The sequence below is a fragment of the Homalodisca vitripennis genome, chromosome 4, assembly GCF_021130785.1.
Source record: "Homalodisca vitripennis isolate AUS2020 chromosome 4, UT_GWSS_2.1, whole genome shotgun sequence".
NCBI classification, from domain to species: domain Eukaryota; kingdom Metazoa; phylum Arthropoda; class Insecta; order Hemiptera; family Cicadellidae; genus Homalodisca; species Homalodisca vitripennis.
In genome coordinates this window covers 756,066-776,972 of record NC_060210.1, presented here as the reverse complement: position 1 = coordinate 776,972, position 20,907 = coordinate 756,066, and the positions used below count along the sequence as shown (strand labels likewise).

The 20,907-nt window shown below is 33.1% G+C and overlaps 1 protein-coding gene across 4 annotated transcripts in view; it reads right to left on the bottom strand.

Annotated features, from left to right (window-relative positions):
* Positions 1–20,130, bottom strand: part of LOC124358883 — a 57,852-nt gene extending 37,722 nt beyond the window's left edge. The window contains exon 1 of one of the 4 annotated variants that reach the window (XM_046811120.1): positions 19,951–20,130. Coding sequence is in view for 1 of the 4 variants with exons in the window: in XM_046811117.1 (XP_046667073.1) it covers positions 17,937–17,957 (21 nt within the window). In the remaining 3 variants the exon portion in view is untranslated. Of the gene's footprint in view, positions 1–17,936; positions 17,973–18,560; positions 18,789–19,950 lie in introns of those variants that run through there. The other 3 variants (XM_046811118.1, XM_046811119.1, XM_046811117.1) reach the window with 3 other exon arrangements.
* Positions 20,131–20,907: the final 777 nt, after the last annotated feature.

Here is a 20,907-nt window from a genome sequence, read left to right as displayed (position 1 = left end):
TGGGAAGAACCTTTCCTCCATTTCACAAAAGCTTACTCACTGCTATCAAGCAAGCTAAAATATTGTACTGTTTTTATAATATGTAGGCCTAGTTGGTTTCTTTATTTGTAATTTGGTTAAAGAATGGTTGTAATTTATTTGGTTAAAGAAATGGCTAGTGAAAACATAAAAATTAACAACAGACTTAGCAATATTGAGGATTACCATTTGAGGTTATGTCAGGTAAACAAGACATCAGAGACTGGCGAGATTGTTACGAATACGAATGACTCATCCGATTGTTATGATCGACTGACAGAGATATCGAATGGGCGAGTATCGACTCGGTCGAACATAACTGATGACTCGGATGTAAACAAAAAACAAAATAAAGGGGATACGAAAGGGAGACAACAACCTAAGTGGTGACAGCCGTATTGACGACTCCACTGTTTTGGTGAGGAAAAAATTACTAGACACTACTTCAAGTAATGACTTCCTTGGACAGCGAAGGAAAATTAATGAAACAGATGACAGGAGTAAATGGCATCAGGTGTCATTGAGAAAGAGGAGGACAAGTCAGGTGGAAGCTATCAAACAGGGAATGTCTGCTGTTAATGGGCGTAGGGCATTGAACAAATCTGAAAACAATACTTATCAAAAAGTACGTAAGGGCAGTGGTGCACGCCAGAGTAAAACATTTTTTGTTGGCAATTCTGACAACTGCCATAACCTAAAGTTTGTGGACAGGAAAGTGTTTATGTTTGTGTCTAGAGTGAGTCCTGAAATATCTGAAAATGACTAAGTTGTTTTTAAATGACACCCGCAAATGCGATAATGTAGTAGTAAAGAAACTTGAATCTAAATATCCATCAGAATATTCTTCTTTTAAGGTCGGTATATCAGAATCAGACTGTGACAAGGCCTTTCAGCCAGACTTCTGGCCTAGAGGAGCGTTTGTTGACTATTTTAGGCATAATTTAAACTCCAAAGCTGTAGGCAAGAAGTTGAGAGAATGACACAAGTAAGTGGTGAGTACTTAAGCTTAGGTAAAATGGATATCTCACAACCTGGTCTTAGCAATAATAAACACTTAATCAGGATGCTTTTTTGAAATATACAATGTTTGAATAACAAAGTCCAGGAGTTAGAGATTGTAGCAAGTGAGGGTACCTTTGATATATTGGCTCTCTCGGAACACTGGCTGGGAACAACAGAAGTTGACCTAATTAACATTAGTGGCTATAAACTTATAAGCGCTTTTGCTCGCAGTACTTTACAACATGGTGGGGTGGCTCTTTTCTTGTCGGACAGATTCCAGTGTATTTATGAAGCTATTGATGTTTCCTATTACTGTACAGAATTGCATAATGAATTTGCAGCTGTAAAACTCTGTACATTTCAGATCATTGTGATAGTTATCTACCGATCACCTAGTGGTAACCTGGATCTGTTTATGTCGAACATCGAAAGAATGTTCCTATCATTGGAAAAACATAAATGCAACTTTCTTATAGGTGGAGACTTTAATGTAAATATCGCCAGGCGTGATATTAAGGGGACGCTGCTTTAGCACCCCCTGGAATAAGCACCCCCTCGGGCTCTGACGTCACGGCAGGGGGGTGCTAATTCAGCGCACGGACACGGACCAGGCACTGAATTAGCACCCCCCGACTACAAGGGGGTGCTAAATCAGCGCATGAACATGGTCGATGCCCTGAATTAACACCCCCCTGTTCCAAGGGGGTGCTTATTCAGCGCATGGACATGGCTCAGTCACTGAATTAGCACCCCCTAGCATTCAACCAGCAAAAAGGATATTTATATTTTACATATTCAATTTAATCATAAATATAACAGTTGTTATCTGGATTTTTGTGACGCTGCCACTTATAAGCTACTATCTACGATTGTTTTGCAATTTCCGATACACGATTAAATACTATAATAATCAAATATGGCTACTTTCTCTTCAAAAGTACCATAGACTTAATATTACATAATAATGCTCCGACTAACAAGGCTAATAGACCTTAGCACTCCTCCCTCTCACACGCATTGTCATATTTGTGTAATAATTTTCACTCATGACTTTGCTTTCTTAATTTTTTCTAAATATCACCTATTAAAATAATTAATTAAATCATATCCTTCATTTATTCTATTTCAGTTTATTCTTTCAGTTAATACGTTTGTAAATTTAATTAACGCACTGCTAAATATATATATAAAAAAAAACATAAAATTCTCTACGCACAGATGATTAAAGCCCATGTAGGCACTTTTCCCTTTACGTTTTTTAATTACGAGTATACAGTAATTAGAGACAAACTAAAACTAATGATAAATGCTGCTCTTGTTTTAATTTTAATTAGCTGTCTTAATTTAGATGTATTGATTCATTCTTTTGAGATATAAGATTTGTATTATTGTATATTAAGTTCTTTCATATCAACTATAAGAATACTATAAAAATACCATCATTTGTTTTCCTCTCGAATATAAGATATTTACTGCTGTGTCTACAGTTATACATTTTTGTGAAAGTAAAAGCTATTTTTGAGTAGATTTTTGGAATATTACGAAAGGTAAAATGTAATTATGGTTTTTATACACAATTAGTCTAGTATCTATGCTGTGTCATTTTTATTGTACAGGTATTGAGTACTGGGCGTCCATACCAATGGAAGATCTACTCATAGTCTAGATAAGGGTATTCACTGAGCATTAACAGTTAATCCAATCCTTAATCCAATCGTGAAAACCCAATGAAACATGTTTCTAGATATAATTAAAACTATGTTATTTGTATACGAATCCATAATTAAACTATTTATTTCATTTAATAGGTTCACCAAAATGGAGTGTTCTTTTTTTAGTTTAATTAACTCAAATAAAAAAACTAATATAATTTTGTAAACAATTTAGGCTCGTATTTTAGGCAAAATAGTTGACTGTTACACAGTATAGAATTTTTCTTTGCGGCATTTTTTTCATATTTAATTTTAATTACATTTCAAAATTAGGTTTTATGGAATGAAACAGATGAAGCATGAAAAGCATGAAAATTCATGGACAAAAATCATGGAATGTTGCATTTAAATTAAAATTGGAATATTTTCCAATGACCATAATTTATTTCATCAGTAGTATGCCATTTTTTTTAAGACATACAGGAGATGTCTATGACGTACCAGTTATTCTACAAAAGTTCCGTACGAAGGGGCGGGTATCAGCTAGTAAACATATTATACAAACTTGAAACTCCTTATTTTTGCCTTCACATCGTTGCTCGTTATATATCGGCCCGTCTACCAAATATGAAATATACAGAGTGAAATCAACCAGCAAATATCGATTGTAGGACTGTAGGTGCACACATAATTTTGACGAAGCTGACGAAACCCGTCCGTGCACTACCGACCCTACTGTCCAAAACTGATCTGGCCGGATCAAGTGGTCGAGTAATAATATCGATGTTATTCTCAGTTGTTATTCCTATATTAATACAGAACTTATTATGTATAGTGAATTTCTTTGATGAAATTTCGTAAAAAATATAAGAAGAAATCAAACAATGTTCGAGTGTACAGGCCCAAGGTGTGGCATATTATACTCTCTAGGTAACGGATACTTTTACACGAGTGAAGAGAAAAGATAAACTAGAACACGGTAATGATGTATGGACAAAAACTGAAAATCATCGCCTGTTTGTATGCAGTTAAAGAATCTTTAACTATTATGTGTTACATTAGTCACACGTGCACTTCTAACCCCATGTATCTGGGAGTGTCAAACTTAAGGATGAACATTCTTACAATATTGTATAAAGAAGAGTGAAATCTCAGTGAAGTCTTTAATAAAGCGTCTATAAAAAGGTAAAATTTAAAATTACACTTCAGCTTAGCTGTACTTTTATTTTAAGGCTATTTATATCGGAAAGTGTAATGAACGTTGTTACACTCTAATTTTCAATTCGTTGCAATATTTATAGCTGATTTGTAAACTAGGTAGTCAACAGATGTAGGCTATAGAAGCATAAATATTACTTCAGTAGTAATAAAAAAATACTATACAAATATACATAATATTTCATTTTGTATACAGTAAAATTTTATGTTTTTTAATGTTTTATTTTCCGGGTAGAACAAAATCTTCAAACCTCGGTTAGAACAAACTTAACAACTGCAACAAATAGCAATCTTTACTGGTACATTTAAGCATCTACGTTTACCACCGTAATCAATAGCATATGTACAAACTCCGTATAAATTTACAAGCCAGAAGTAGGTCTGAGGTCTTCCATTTAAAAAACAAAATATTAAATAGAAATATAATAACTATAACATAGACATTTTTAATTTTAGGTCTAGGTAATCAACATGTATTAGATTGTTTTTTCTGACGTCTTAATCAAAATAAACTTATATTCACAAATAATTAAGGACATTATAACCACAGTTCAGCAATGTAATGTTAAAATCACCTGATTAGAGCAGCTAAAATCAAAACAGCTGATTGTTGCAGCCCACATTCAGTGCTGTCATATAATAAAGGCGGATATTTTTTGGTAATTGGTTTTAAAAAACAGTAATTGGTTTTATAAAACAAACTATCTCCCTTATTTCACAACCAATTTTTAAAACTTGGTATCGTTGGATTTTTAATTAAATTGTGTAATAATTGAGATCTTGTTTACCATATATCGCTTTTAAGATATTTACACTTAAAGATTTTTTAGAAATCACTATTTTAAAAATAAAGCTTGTAACAAATTTAAATTTTTGATTTAATTATTCCTTAAGGTTATAAAGGTATATACAAAATTTTAACCTAAAAAATCCATCAAATATAAATAGTAAAGTAAAAAAGACAAAAACAAAGCAAAATTGTGGCTATTTGAGTAATTATTGAGTTTTAGAGAGGTGAATATGAATGTTTTTGCCTATGGTCCATGAATAATGTCTGAAAATATTGGTAGAAGTTGTGGAACACTCTGTATATTAATTTTATATTCAGAGTGTCCTGTAATTCTTAGGACTATATACCGCAACTGCTCAGGTCATGGAAAACGCATTTCAATATATGGAAATAGATCTTTGGTGCTTTGTTTCCTATCCGTCAGTCTCTATGTGTTTTTTATAGACAAATTCGCTTTAATATCTTAAAACGAATAAACAAATCCTACCTAATTTGGATCAAATATTTGTGGTAATAAGGCCAGTTATAAAAAATATTCATTAATACTTTCGAAATGGCGGCCATTAAATCGATTAACTTTGAATGCCTTAAAATCCAGCAGGTATACAAGAATAAATCTGATCGTTGATTTTATCACAAATCTAATTACTTAAATACTATTTCAAACTAATAATAAATAACTCATTAAGAGCATATATACTGTAAAAAAACATGGTTCGTGAAAATAAATTAACATCAGCTTTAGAGTATCTTGTCCCTATTTTTTTATTTTTGTCATTTATTATGCAAAACATTTGAAATACATGTTTCAGGCCTATCTAAGGATAGAATAGAATCATATATTTGATGTTTAATGAATTTATTTAAATATCTGTTGTTTTAGGACATATTTATTTATGAAAATTTAGTCAAGCGACAATCAGATGTATTTCCAATAAAACCGCTTATCTTTGATTTTGTCATCTATAACAGCATTACTGTCTGAATATTACTGGACGATTTTTCTTGTTTATTATTCTTAATATATAACAAATAACCTAGTCACTTTATTTAGTTTTTTTAACATATATTGTGAATAAATTTAAGCTTTATGATAAATACAACAGTTTATTATTGTTAATTAAGACGTTTGTTTTTGTCCTTCATTGTTCATAAAGGCGTTCATTGTTGATAAATTTGCAATATCTCTAGTAGTTTTTAATTTATTAGAAAAAAAGTTGCTTGGCAACAGATATTAATGTATTTCCTGTACTTTAAATGAAGGGACTAAGATGTGAGCACAATTGGCATAAGATATTCTGGAGCTGCCGTTTACTCGATTTTTGTATCGTGACCTACTCGCTGAGAACCTCAATGTCGACAGTGGTTTGTTACAGTAAATCTGTGCATATGATATTTTATATATTTGGTCATTAGATTTGTGATAGAACTCTCTCAAATTCATTTTCTTGCAATATTTAGAATAATTGCAGATTTTAAGAAGTTAAAAGGTAAAATGTTTTAACCCTAGAATGGTAACGCCTATTTGCCACACATAAATGGTAACGCGTAGTCTCTCAGACTACTTTAGGGAAAAATTATAAAAATTTAATTAAAATTAAATTTATTTACAAATGACATTATTTACATCTTAGAGGTCATGTTTCCTGATTTTTGTTGATTTCAGTCTTTATTGGAACACTTTACACACAGCATTCCTCGGTGCTCCAAGCAAATATGCTTATAACATTTTGTGCACTGGAATCGAGTCATTCTCCTTTTTTTCGCTGGGCAAACTGCACAAATCTTCCTTGTTCCTGCTTCTTCAATAACACTTTGAGCCTCAGATGTTGATGGGCCAACGACATCTTCAATGTTGCGTTTGAGATTCCTTGATAAATTTGGCAGTTTTTGTCTTCCCTGAATGTGTGGAGTTGTTAGTTTAACACATATTTCTTTAGCAAATGCCCTTCTTGTCATTGGCTTAATTTTTTTGACAATGCCTGATGGACATAAATAACAAATGAGTTGATTAAAATGATAAAAAAAACGTTTCATCATGATCACTTTCTTGCTCATCACAATCACTTCGTTCAAGTTCAGATAGTATTTCTCTTATTTCAAAACTAGTGTTCAGTGCATCAGCCATGGTTACTTGACCATCTACGGTAAAAATTATCACAAAAAACTAACACTACATTCGCACAAAACAACTTTTCATATATTTACTCAGGAACAAAAAAGTTACATAAACGGTAACGCGTAGTCTACCAGACGACTATGGACTCACTGAAATGAACTGAGTGAATGAAATAAAATGGAACATTATCCAGCATTGACCTTGGCTGGCAGGGGGAAGGTATTGGTGATGGGGGGTCGGTCACGTCATGCACCTACCACCTGGACCGGTTTTTGTAGCTTGCGTCGTCTGAGAGACTACGCGTTACCATTCTAGGGTTAATAGCAACTATTGTGAAAGTATTAAAGATAACATCATTATATATTTTTAGCCGCCATAAAATTTTGACCAAAACTTGGTAGGATTAAATTTATTAGGTTTTCTTTTTAGATTTTAAAAGATATTCCATTTTTAACAACAACAAAAAAACGCACACTAACCGACAGAGGGGAAATTAAGCAATGTAGATCCATAATACTCAGTATATAAATGTATGTTTTGACCTAAGCAATAACGCTTTTGAAAATATGGTAGTATATTTATTGCTACGTGTTTTAACATTGTTTTCAACGTTTTTTTTAATTATAGTTGAACTCACTAATATGGATATAACTGAATGATATTGATTCTTGTAGATATAAAATAATATTTAATTTGTTTGTCAAGTGTGTTTGAATTATACTATTCAGTTTAAATAGTATAATTCAGTTTATGATGGGTCCTTAAAAATAATTGACTCTTAGCCGTCGCAAAATTACAATTTCACGGTTCTAAATTTTCCCGCTTTTGATTGGTATTCGAAAAATTAAAATAAATAAATAATTGTTTTTAAAGTGGTTAATAGGTTGATATAATCTCTGACTATGTATATTTATTACGCATGCCGGATTTACGCAATATCAGTTCCTCTGCGTTGTTCGTACCATGATTTCAAATTAATTTTACTTTAAAATTAACCTGTATTTGAATGCCTAGAATCTAGTTTTTTACTTAAGTATACTTCATGCTTAGTTTTTACAATTGGTAATGAACTGTTTGTTTTTGAAATATTAAGTAAACCACAGCAATGCAGTAAAATATACTCATTGAAATATATTTAAATTATTATATATATACAATTATATATAATATATATGACTATATATAATATATATATATATATTATTTTATTGAAAAATATATCGCAATATGGTTAAACGTTTATTATTCTATTCCATTGGGGTAATTATTCATCTCATCAATACGGCGCTGATTTAGCAGCCCCCAGATTCAAAGGGGGTGCTAAATCAGCACATGGGCACGGTCAAGGCGCTGAATTAGGACCCCCCTATTCGAAGGGGGTGCTAAATCAGCACATGAACACGGTCAAGGCGCTGAATTAGGACCCCCGTATTCGAAGGGGGTGCTTATTCAGGGCCTGGACACGGCCACTGTGCTGATTTAGCACCCCCTTTCGTGACGTCAAAATGACGTCAGTAGCGAGGGGGTGCTATGTCCAGGGGGTGCTAATTCAGGCGCACCGATATTAATACACTCAGGCTGGAAAATCATTTTAAATCATTAAATATGTATTTTATGAACTACAATCCTACAAGAGGACTCTCGTGTTTAGATAGTATAATAACCGACCTCGCGACTGAATTGATTGACTCGAAAGTAATTGACTACGGTTTGAGTGACCATGACTCAGTTTGTACCAATGTTTGGATAACAGATCCTAACATACCTTGCAACAAGAATAATCAAACTGTTAGTACTGTTAGACCCATCACACCTGATAAATTATGTAATTTTATTAACCATCTCCAAACGATTAACTGGGAGTTTGTGGTAGACTCTGTCAGGGACGCTGAAACAAGGTTTAATGACTTCTTTCAAGTTTTTATAAATGGTTTTCAATTTTGTTTTCCGGAAGTGATTCTTAGGGCTCGGAAAAAATAGACCTACTAGACCTAAATGGTTCACCCCTGAACTCGAAGTGATGCGGGAGAGACTAATGTCTTACCGGGACTTTGCTAAGTCAACAGGAAGCTTGGATGCTAAGAAAGTCTATAGCGCTGCTAGAAAAACGTATCAGTATGAAATAAGACAAGCTAAACTGAAGACAAATGCTGCTTATATTGAGGGTACTGCGAACAAGTGCTCTGCTGCCTGGAAGGTAATTAGGCAGGAAAAGTTGGGTACAAATATAACGAAGGTTTCGGTTACACCGGATAAATTTAATGATTATTTCCTCAGTGTTGCGGAAGAGGCCCTGCTCAAGAATGTTCAGGCTGCTCCCTTCAATCCGATAGACATGGCCAGAAGAGCTAATGCTCCTGTGGAAGACATGAGGTGGACACCTATAACGGTGGACCAGATTCTGCACATGGTTGGGCGGATGAAGGACAGTAAAAGCATGGACATTTATTCGTTATCAAACAGCCTTATAAAATCAGTGGTTGGGTATATCTTGCTGCCTTTGATGGCCTGCTTCAATGCATGTTTAAATGAAGGTGTCTTTCCCGGTAAGTTAAAGGTTGCTCGGGTCACCCTTCATTTTTAAGAAGGGAGATAGGTCACTGCCGGAGAGCTACAGGCCTGTTTCTAATATTCCCATTTTTGGGAAGGTTTTTGAATCTCTTATTAAGTGCCAACTCCAAAGGTTTCTCGAGGAGGGTGGATTGATCTCGGATGCCCAGTATGGCTTTAGGAAAGGTCTTTCCACAGTGAGTGCAGTCTCTCACTTGGTTAGTGGTGTACTAGATGGTTTTGAGCACAGGCTAAATACGGGGGTAACACTCTGTGACCTCAGTAAGGCCTTTGACTGTGTATCACATATTATATTGCTTGAAAAATTAAGGCACTATAAATCACAATAATTTGGAACTGTTCAGGTCTTATTTGGGAGGACGAGAGCAGATTGTCACAGTAAATGGTCATAGATCTCGGGTGGGCGCTGTTGTGCACGGAGTCCCACAGGGATCCGTTCTTTGGCCATTACTCTTTCTTGTTATGGTAAACGACTTATCTTGTAACATCAACTCTGATGTAATTTGTTACGCTGATGACACCAGTCTGATTGATGTTAATGCTGATATACATGACTTAGACGTATCGATGCAGGACTCACTTGACTCAGTCTCGAGTTGGTTCCGAGCCAACCTTTTTATGCTTAACATGAATAAAACACAAAAAATTATATTTAGCTTGAGTGGTGTAGATATTTTTTAGAGATAGTGTTAACCTACTAGGCATAACCTTAGATAGTAAGTTAGTTTGGCATGATCATGTACATATTTTAAGTAGTAAGTTATCTAGAGTAATATATCTCTTAAGAAAACTAAGGGACTGCGTCCCCATTGAATATGTTAAGACAGCATATTTTGCTTTTTTCAAAGCCTAATCCAGTATGGGCTCAGTCTATGGGGAGGCAGTTCTGGTGTAAATAGTGTTTTAATACTGCAAAAGAAAGCTCTTAGAATAATATGCAAAGTTAACTCATGTGCTAGCTGTAGACCATTGTTTAAAACCCAGAATATCATGACTGTGGTTAATCTGTATATTTTTAATGTTATTATGAATATTAAAGAGAATTATGAGAGCTTAATATTAAGAAGTGATGTCCATAGACATGACACTAGGAATAAAAGTCTTATTGATATTCCATACAAAAGACTCACTAAATCTAAATCTAATCTGCATTACCAAGGTATTGTATTTATTAATAAACTTCCAGGCTCAGCTCGGACCTTGAATACAACAAAATTTAAAAACAAATTGACTGCTTTCCTTTTGGCAAACCCTTTCTACAGTCAAAGTGTGTTCTTGCCTTATCTCAGAGTGACTTTAACCATTACTTCTAATGCATGGAGTGCTTACTTTTAGTATTTATTAATACTGCATGGTTTGTACATAATTAGTCTTTGGTTTTTAGTTTTAGCCATGATTGTTCTTTTAGCCTCTACTGACTAAACCTATTACATGTATGCTACTTGTTAAACGGTTAATAAAGTTGTCTATTGTCTATTGTCTAATGTTACTGTTAAATTTATGTAGCCTAATTAAAAATTGAAATGCATTATTCTTCTTGTCAATGTGTAATTCTTGTTGCATACGATTATTATGCAACAATAATAATAGCCTCTAATATTGAAGTTTGATAATATATTGAATCATTCGATAATAACAATCGAAGGCCGCTTATTAAAGTTTCCCCTTATCTATTGGTAATATCATACTTGTACTATTGTTGATTTGTATTTGTATTGTTACAAGTTTTAATTTTATTTTTATAGCCTTTTACTCTTGCATGATTATCTCAATTTTTCTCAACTAATCTCTTTTATGTTATTTTTAAATTAGAAAGGATTTTCTTAGTAAAATGGGTTTGCAATAATTAAATAAATAAAATAAAATCCGCCACCCAGGACCAGATTCCCTCCCAGTCCCTTAATTTGTTGATGTTAAGTAGATATTAAGCTATACTTAGATTAAATTACCAGTACTGTCCTCACTAAAGTTTTAAAGGGTACTTTGGGATTATACCGACCACACCAGTATGAAGAACACAAAAATATAAATTAATAGAAACAAACATGATAAAACGAAAAAACAACTCTTTAATTACAAAATTACAAACTTACAAGCATTTCCAGGTATTGTGATTGGTATTGTTGTCGCTGTTATCTTATCTTTCTCGAGAATCCCGATTACGGCAGGCCGTGCGGCATCACATGATTATCTAAGTTTCTTGCAACGGTACATAATTGCCTTTCCATTACAATTTATTTTATATTTCTGATCAGCCCCTCTAGAATTTGATATTTTACTGATAGGTACTATCTCGAGGGATGTTTTTCTTTCGTTGACATCAGCGCGGGCTTCGGCAGCACCATCATAAAGGTGCTGCCGAAGTCCGCGCTGATGGCCGGAGGCACTCGCATTTTGGGTGGCTGAGTGTGATCAAGATTAAAAACAAGTTTTGTGTATTTTTTTCAATAAAGAGTTTAGTTTTTGTTTGGTAATGTTTGTTTTTGTTGAATTTTTGTGTTTGGAGAAATATAGGGGTAAAACACGGAAGTACAACAAAGCGACGCTCCAGCTGAACAGGCAGCGAGACTCTGCAATCACGTTATCTACTAGACCGCTCGACTTTGACCTCTGTCTGAGGATGGGGAGGGGTTTGCGATAAGACAATTCCTGTTTTATATTGACGAAATATTGTTCTACGCTAATCTAGTAATCAGTAGAAGCAAAATGTCAAATAACGATTCATGTCTGGGTGTGGTCGGTATAATCCCAAAGTACCTTTAAAAGGTGGTTTTAGATCTTTTTTAATGCAAGTGTCCATAAACTGTAAGTTACTTTCACTAGTAGCCTATTTTAAAAAAAGGCTGGTATTAAAGGTTTAAAGCAGCTGCAGTATAATAACCGCTCAACACTCGAATGGAATCAAATATCGATTAAACAATTTAAATGCTGCCAGACATGTTTACTCTGTTACAAAGTAAAAGTAAGTATTAAGCTCCTCAAACTTACAATTATTGTACAAGAATTTCGGTACTTTGGGATTATACCGACCACACCCAGACATGAATCGTTATTTCACATTTCGTTTCTACTGATTACTAGATTAGCGTAGAACAATATTTCGTCAATATAAAACAGGAATTGTCTTATCGCAAACACCTCCCCATCCTCAGACAGAGGTCAAAGTCGAGCGTCTAGTAGATAACGTGATTGCAGAGTCTCGCCGCCCGTTCAGCTGGTGCATCGCTTTGTTGTACTTCCGTGTTTTACCTCTACATTTCTCCAAACACAAAAATTCAACAAAAAACAAACATTTACCAAACTAAAACTTTTTATTAAAAAAAACACTCAAAAACTTGTTTTTATTCTTGATCACATTCCGCCACCCAAAATGCGAGTGCCTCCGGCCATCAGCGCGGGCTTCGGCAGCACCTTCGGTGCTGCCCCGCGCTGATGTCGACGAAAGAAAAACATCCCTCGAGATAGTACCTATCAGTAAAATATCAAATTCTAGAGGGGCTAATCAGAAATATAAATTGAATTGTAATGGAAAGGCAATGATGTACCGTGCAAATCACGTGATGCCGCGCGGCCTGCCGTAATCAGGATTCTCGAGAATGATAAGATAACAGCGACAACAATACCGATCACAATACCTGGAAATGCTTGTAAGTTTGTAATTTTGTAATTGAAGAGTTGTTTTTTCGTTCTATCATGTTTGTTTCTATAAATTTCTATTTTTGTGTTCTTCATACTGGTGTGGTCGGTATAATCCCAAAGTACCAGAATTTCTTTTACAAGAAAAATGTAACTTCACTACAATAAAATCTTAAAAATCTATACAGTAACTTAATTCATTTTGACATTACTGTTCCAAATTAATTCAATAATGTATGGTATGTGAGTAACAGACGCTAGAAATGAAAAATACTGTTATTTGTCATTAACCTATCACAAAATAATGTGCTGAGAGATTACGTTCATGTAACCTGTTATCGTAGTAACATACTACCAGCCAATCCCATCTCGGTATTCATATGCATTTACTGAAATGACATTACTAAGTTAAAAGTAAACAGACTAAATCTACATGCGCATGAGTGCTTACATGATCTGAGCTTGAATTTAGGAACTATCTTGAGAACCTCATATCTGTCCTAGATCATCCACATTCTCTAATATCAAATAACATTGGATGATCTGGGACTTCATCTGAGTATCAGCAAAGTACTATTCAGAATGCCCATGGCCATCAGTGCGGACTTTGGTGCCCCGCTTTTCTGGTAAAAATAAAAACGTCCCTCGAAATGGTAGCCTATTTAAATTGAAGCAAAGATCATGAGAGCACTTGTAAAGGTTATCTTTAACTTTAGTACTACTAGTAAAATAGTTTTGATAACCTACTTGTATTGCATAATAACATTCCATAGTGTAATATTTCCAATCCTAGCCTCATTGCCTAATCCAAGTCGTTATGAGAACGGCTTATTATTCAACCCAGCTGTCACTTAACCCTTTAAGGAGTGCGTGTAAACGCTACATAATGAGTAAGGACGTCATATGACGTATATTCTTATAGTGGCCCAAAGGAGTACGGACGTCATAAGACGTTTAGCCTCTGTATTTTTGTATTATCGTAATTGCATTGCTATTACTGATTGCCTTTAGGTAGATTAGTCTATAAAGTGGTTCCATCTATCGGCAACATACTTAACTTCCTTGTTTGTGCTGGCATTCACTTGGAATCTGATTTTACCACCAGATCGCAATAGACACCCGGTAGAAGCCACCGACTCAAGGTCGCGTAGCACACGCATCGTTGCGCTGCCAGAATATGCCGCCACATTATACTAGCCATTCCTTGTATACTGCATACTGTGGCCATATTTATCTTGTGAGAGTGACATATTTGTTAAACAACCATCTAGTTTGTTACTGTTGTCCAAATGGCAGACAATACTGATTGAGTCTGTCGTAGTGAGGAAATAAGACATTTGATTTTAAAAAAGTACTGAAATATTGACTTGTAGAACACATAGTCCTTTTTTATTAACCCTTTGAGTGCCAACGTCCGATTTTACCGGACAACAAAAGTTGGCCGAAAAGTGCCGACGTCCGATTTTACCGGACGTTCGGGAAAAAGTCACTAAAAATTGTAACCTTTAATATTTTTAAATAATATCATATTGAAATGTTTGTGAAGAATCGTTCTTTTCAAAATAAATTGTTATAGTACACTTCCGATCAAACTTTAAATTATGAAACACATAAACATTTTTGGTTGCCATAGCTACCAGAAACAATGTGACAATAGTTTCTTAAAAGTTGTACAACTTATTCATTGTTGAAGATAATAGTATAAATTTTTCAAGATTTGCAGACAATTGCATACACTTACCAGTGATATGGACTAAGAAAAGGATATGAATTTTTTTGGTCATAATAATTTGGTTGAAAAATGAAATTAAAAAATATTTTTTGAATTTTTTTTAGGTAAGTCTATTTTTGGTATTATTCCTAAATTGAGTGTTATGGTAACTTTGTTATTTTATGTTAATTAAACAGAGTTTTCAGAGAAAAATAAAAAAAGAATCATGTTGATAGCTTATTAAATAATCGAACTGTGAATTTTTTACTAAAACCTTGTAAAATGCCTGAAAAAGGGCTGGCACTTTTAGGTACACCCACTAGAAAAATACCTGGCACTTTTCAGTATATACCCACTCAAAAAATACTTGGCACTCAAATGGTTAAGCTTTCAAATGTAAATTTATAAACATTTTTTAAGAGATTTTAATTTTTTACTCCTTTTGGTATTTTTTTGGATTTCATCATTACTCATTTTATACTATCAAAGGAAGACGTCATATGGCGTCCATACTCCTTAAAGGGTTAAATAGCAGTATTCTAGAAATAGGTTATCATTGATTAACGTATTACAGACACTAATACTGCCCATCTGTAATGACTTGGTGGGTTGACAATGGTGTACAGTTGGCTATATCTTTATTTGGGTAGGGTACGATAAGCGGACCCGTTTATTTATATTGAAGAATGTAATCATCGATACCTAATATTCGCATCTCAAATCCTAGACTATAAATCGATATAAAAGTATCTATAGTCCTCAATGGCAATCATGTTTTAAATTAAAATATGAATTTAATATTTACAGTGATCAAACAAATTATTATAACCAAAGTTAAGAAAACTGAAGACGACCATATTTGCTCCTCTCACAGTTACAGTTTATTTCCCACAAATTTCACATAAGTTAATGGGTTTTTTCGGTACGAGTCCAACATGTTGAAGCCACGAAAAACATGTCTTATCATCTATCAAAGAAATGCTGTGTAGTTTAAAAAAAATTGACTTCCATTTTTAATAATCAAATGTTACTTATGTAAAATTGAAATATTACCTTACGTGTATTATTTGAAAGTGTTTACAGCTGTTGATATATTTATTTATTTATTTATTCAATTACATTGTTTTACACAGTTTGGCCTCGCCAAGTTACATAAAAAACTTGTCGGCGAGGTCCAGCGATATTTCCTTACTTCTACTGCTCCACTTCTACTGGCAATAATGTCTTTAATAAGTTGTATCGCTTAAATCAATTTAATAAATTAAACTACTAATGACGATTTATTTGCGGTTTAGGGCAGGCATCATGTTTCTATTTATATTTGGCAATTGTATTATGGTTGGTTTGAACTTAATATAACAATAACAATAACAATAAAATAATATAACGATTACATAACGAAAAACAATATAAATTACAATAACATGGTTAGATATCTGAAAACGATTTTTTCTAATAATAATAACAATATATTCTTCTAGGAGTTCAGTGGTGTGTAATACGTGCATACCTGTCTGAATTTGTACCTCTTTGTCTGTCTCCAGTTGTGTGCAGTAGTGTCGTCTGGTCGAAACAGTTTCTGCTAATCGTGGTTAGGTTATGTTTTGTTTTTGGGTTATGTTTATGTTATGTTTGCTCACTGAGTAAAGTGGGTTTAGTGGCCTTTTCGTAGTCGGTAAATAAAGTAGTGTGAATAAACAACAGTCTAGTACAGTGAGAGTGAATCTGAGTAATGAAAATAGTTTTGAGTGTTGTGCAGTGTAGTGGAATGTCAGTGCAGGCTAGTGGGGATTGGGCCAGGCTAGGCCTATTTCTAAGACATCTACAAATGGCAAGTTTTGTCTTTATAGGCCTACTTGATATAGAGGTCTAGCTGTATTTAACCAAATGTAGGCTGCCGATTTAAACTTCTTTAGATTTGGTAAATTTTCTATTTCACTAGGCAGTTGATTAAATAGATTCGGTACTATATATTCTGGTAGCCTGCGCCCATAGTCTGTCCTTGGGGTGTGTATTTTGTACTTAGCCAAATGCCTAGTATTATAGCTTCTGTCCAGGGTTTCCTTAAATTGTTTGTTTTCATAATATATCTGTAAAATTTTAAATATATACAATAGATAATTTAATATAGATAATTTAAGTAAATTGTTCAAAATAATTAATCAGTATCGATTGATTATATCGATGGTTATGAAGTAATATCTAATAGCGGTTTTCAATTTCAATATAAAAAACCGGGTCCGCTTATCGTACCCTACCCCTTTATTTTTTGTCACAGTGTCAAAAACGTTTACTTATCCTTCGAAATAGTAAAAAGCAAGTAAATGTCACACTGTTTCGTATGTTACATTTTATAAATACACATAGCCTAGATAGTTTTTTTATCTACCATCATAAACGTATTACATTTCAAGATAGAAAACAGCAGGACTATAACTTAGTGTAATTTACAAAGCTGTAACTTAATTTGGTTTAAGTACTTATGTTGATGATTCATTACTCATGAATATTGATAATTTGAGTGTTGGACGCTTTAAATTATACTGCAGTTGTTAAAAGCATTTGGAATTTCAAAGCGCAATTAAAACAGTGAGCAATACAATATGCTTAATTACGACCATGGCTAGTTGAGGGTCATCTGAAATAATTGACCTTGACATTATGAAGATTTTGGTTTACTAGCCTATACTTAGGTTAGTTAATTTATGTTTACACTCTACAATGAAATTATATATCGGGCCAGGGTGTTTACTAGCAGAGGTGGATAACACACTTTACTTACAAAAATACAGTTTAAACTAGGCTATAACTTTATACAAATAAAGAAATTTTATTTACAAGCTTAGGCTAATTAATATTTATGTTCAGCAAGATAACCTTCATTCAAGAAAGATCAACATTCGATTTAGGCTATCAATGAATTTAGTACAGGGTCTATTTTTTACTGTGGGGAAATTTTCCTCAGAAAAAGCCTTTAGCCTATACACCTAAATTGTTAACAAGCAATTTTATACAGAAAATGACTATCCTTTTATTAATTTTGAACACATTTGGTAGGTATACAAATAATTACACAATTAGGCCTAATATCTGGGCAAAGGCCCAATAGCCTACATAGAGGTTGTGGAGAACATGGCTTTTTGCAATAAGATGCTTAGGTGTTAAGGTACTAAAATAATTCAACCATTTTGAAACATTTTACCAATTGAGAAGACTTACCAAATTGTAAATTAGGCCCATTACCTAGCCAAACTAAAATAACATTCAGGTGAAAACAGTCATGCTGAATTCTTGGAATGCTGTTTGTTATTTGTCAACCTAATAAGCTAAATTTTATATTGGCAATGATGTGCAGCTAGTTATAACAAGTTTTAACAATAATCTTGTCAGATTTATATAAGAACATGTAATAACATGTTGTGTTGTTGTTCTGTATGGTTAAGTTAACTAGAATGGATTTTTTAAATTTATTTCAAACATACAATAAAGACTATAAAAATGAGATTGAACTTTTTAATTAAATAATTAAACAAAATTGCTATCCTATTTGTACACAATGGGATTTAAACTGAATCTAGGCTAATAAGAAGTGAAAGCCGGTATTTAAAACCATACGAATAGAGCTTAGATCACATTTTATAATTACCTATAAGGGATTTCTTCAAATTGTGATATTACAATAGGGGCAATAACCTTTACTAATCTTTTATATTATACTATGAACTATCAAGAGCACATATTCTAGGCAGACGCTATTATTAGATTTTTAGTGAAACACAAGGATAACTGAATAGAAAACGTGGTCAGTAATTTTCACATTCCGATAACCAAATTACTACTTACAGGATATCACAGTCAGCTAATTACAAGGACACAAGCACTAAAATGATGAAAACTCATATACACAATACACATAAGTACAAATTTATCACTTACTTTAATTTTTAATTTAGGAACTAAATCACCATGTGGTACACAAAACCCCGCGATAGATAATTTTCCGAAGTAGTGGTGGGGAGTGCCGAAGTGGTGGTAGTAGTAAAACCCCCTCTCAATTCTGTATGATCACGTGGTGTATATTTCTAACTTTTTCCTCGGCGTTTCTTTGATAAAACTACTGGTCTTCGTTCTGCTATAATGTGTATACTATAAAAATGTTGAATTTATAATATTTAACGTACAGTCCTTGATTAAGTAATAGTGTATGAGGGAATATTATTCTTGTTCATTTGGGGCAACTTGAATAATTCAGATTTTAGGTGCATGCTATCTAGCGGCAAACGAAAGACTCAACTCTCGTGCGGATATATATATATATATATATATATATATATATATATATATATATATATATATATATATATATATATATATATATATATATATATATATATTAAAACCAACCATTCAAAAGTTTGTGAAATTGTATACTATGTTGTACAAATTAAATACATACTTTAGAATTACATACATTAAGTACTTAAAATGAACTTAGTAAAATTAATTACTATGTAACAAGGTAAGAAAAGATCAGATTTAACTATTGACGTCCGCCGTCTGCATTTAAGCCGACATTCCTTTTCCTCTTAAATCCGAATAAATTATAAAATACAATATTTTAATAAGGTACATTTTTTTAATATTGCCCTAGTTACAATGAAACCCTGATGTTCACACTTACAAGAGAAGAGTAACCATTATAAAAATTCAAAATCCTTTAAAATATATCGAATGTAGCTTTTAAATAACTGTGAAGTAAATTAAGAAAAATGTTAAATTAAAAGAATGTAGTTTTCCTTATTAATTACTAAGTTCTATTTAATTTTATTTGTATTAGATATGTAAGTAGATTCTTATTAAACCTACCAGAGCATAAATGATACGAATCGGACATTTTAAACATGAATTAATAAAGGCTACTTTCCGATTCATTAATCAATTCAACTTATGCATTCTGCGACCATACGCGCATTTTTCACCTAGAAGTTAATCAAGAATAAATAAATACAAGCAATACTACTTTAAAAATGACAATCCTATAAATACATAGGATTATTTTCTTATTAAGTGTTTGTTTTTTAAGTGAACCAGAAAAATTGGTGTTTTAGTCACTAACAGAAATACATAAAACCTTTTTTTTATTACGGCTTAATCAAGGATTTGTTTTAATAAATGTAAACGATACTATAACAAACAACAAGTAATGGAAATAATGAAGTACGGTAATACTTACAGCTCGTTGTAGATATCCAAAAGTGGGAGAAATCCAGAATGCGTGTAGTTGCCTCCGTTGTATAGAAATGTTTCACTCACAGAAAATAAAACTTCTCACTTACTTAATTAACTTTAAAATACTACACTATTGCTTCGAAATTCATTAAAGACAACGTTAGCACATCATAAAAATAACACAGAACAAGTTATATCATGAAGACATAATTTCACTAAAATAATAGCGCTAGTCAAACAAATCGTGTGAACGAACGCTGAGCTAGTCGGATACTGACTAACTACTGAGGCGACTTACGAGGTTCGGTGTACAAGGGTCTTCTTGCTATACAGGACCCTAGAGTGGGGGAGGTTTCCAAATTTCCACCCAATCACGCCGCACCTTCAAGTGATGGCAAGTGATGACTTCTAAAAATTGTTATTTCGTCAAAATTACTTATGAATCTGTTAATGTATTATTTTTCACGTTATATACCGCTAAATAAATATACATTTCTAACTTAACAAGAGTACGTTTTGTATATTTTTTTCATCTTCTGGCTTTAAGTTAATAAATTTAAGTTAACTTCAATATAACTGTCTATATAATTTATTTGCTGAATAGTGGGTTTTAACAAATTGAAGGTACGCTACGCCAGATCGGTTACAATCGCACTCCTCTTCAAAAAATCCTTTGTCTTTAACTGTTCTGTAAAATAGCATGATATTGTTGAAATCTATCGATTTGACTCTATTCCTAAGTTTATTGCCATTTGAGGTCAAGCGTACCGTAGCCAAATTGTAAGACTAGTTCCGATTCATAATCACCTAACTTTAAAACAAAGGTACGTTTTAAATACACGTTGATATATAATATGAAGCACGTTGAGATGCAACACACGACAGCTCTTGAATAAAACGCTTTAATATTTAATGACTTGTTATTATATAGGTTACAAGCGTATAAATATTACATATTTTA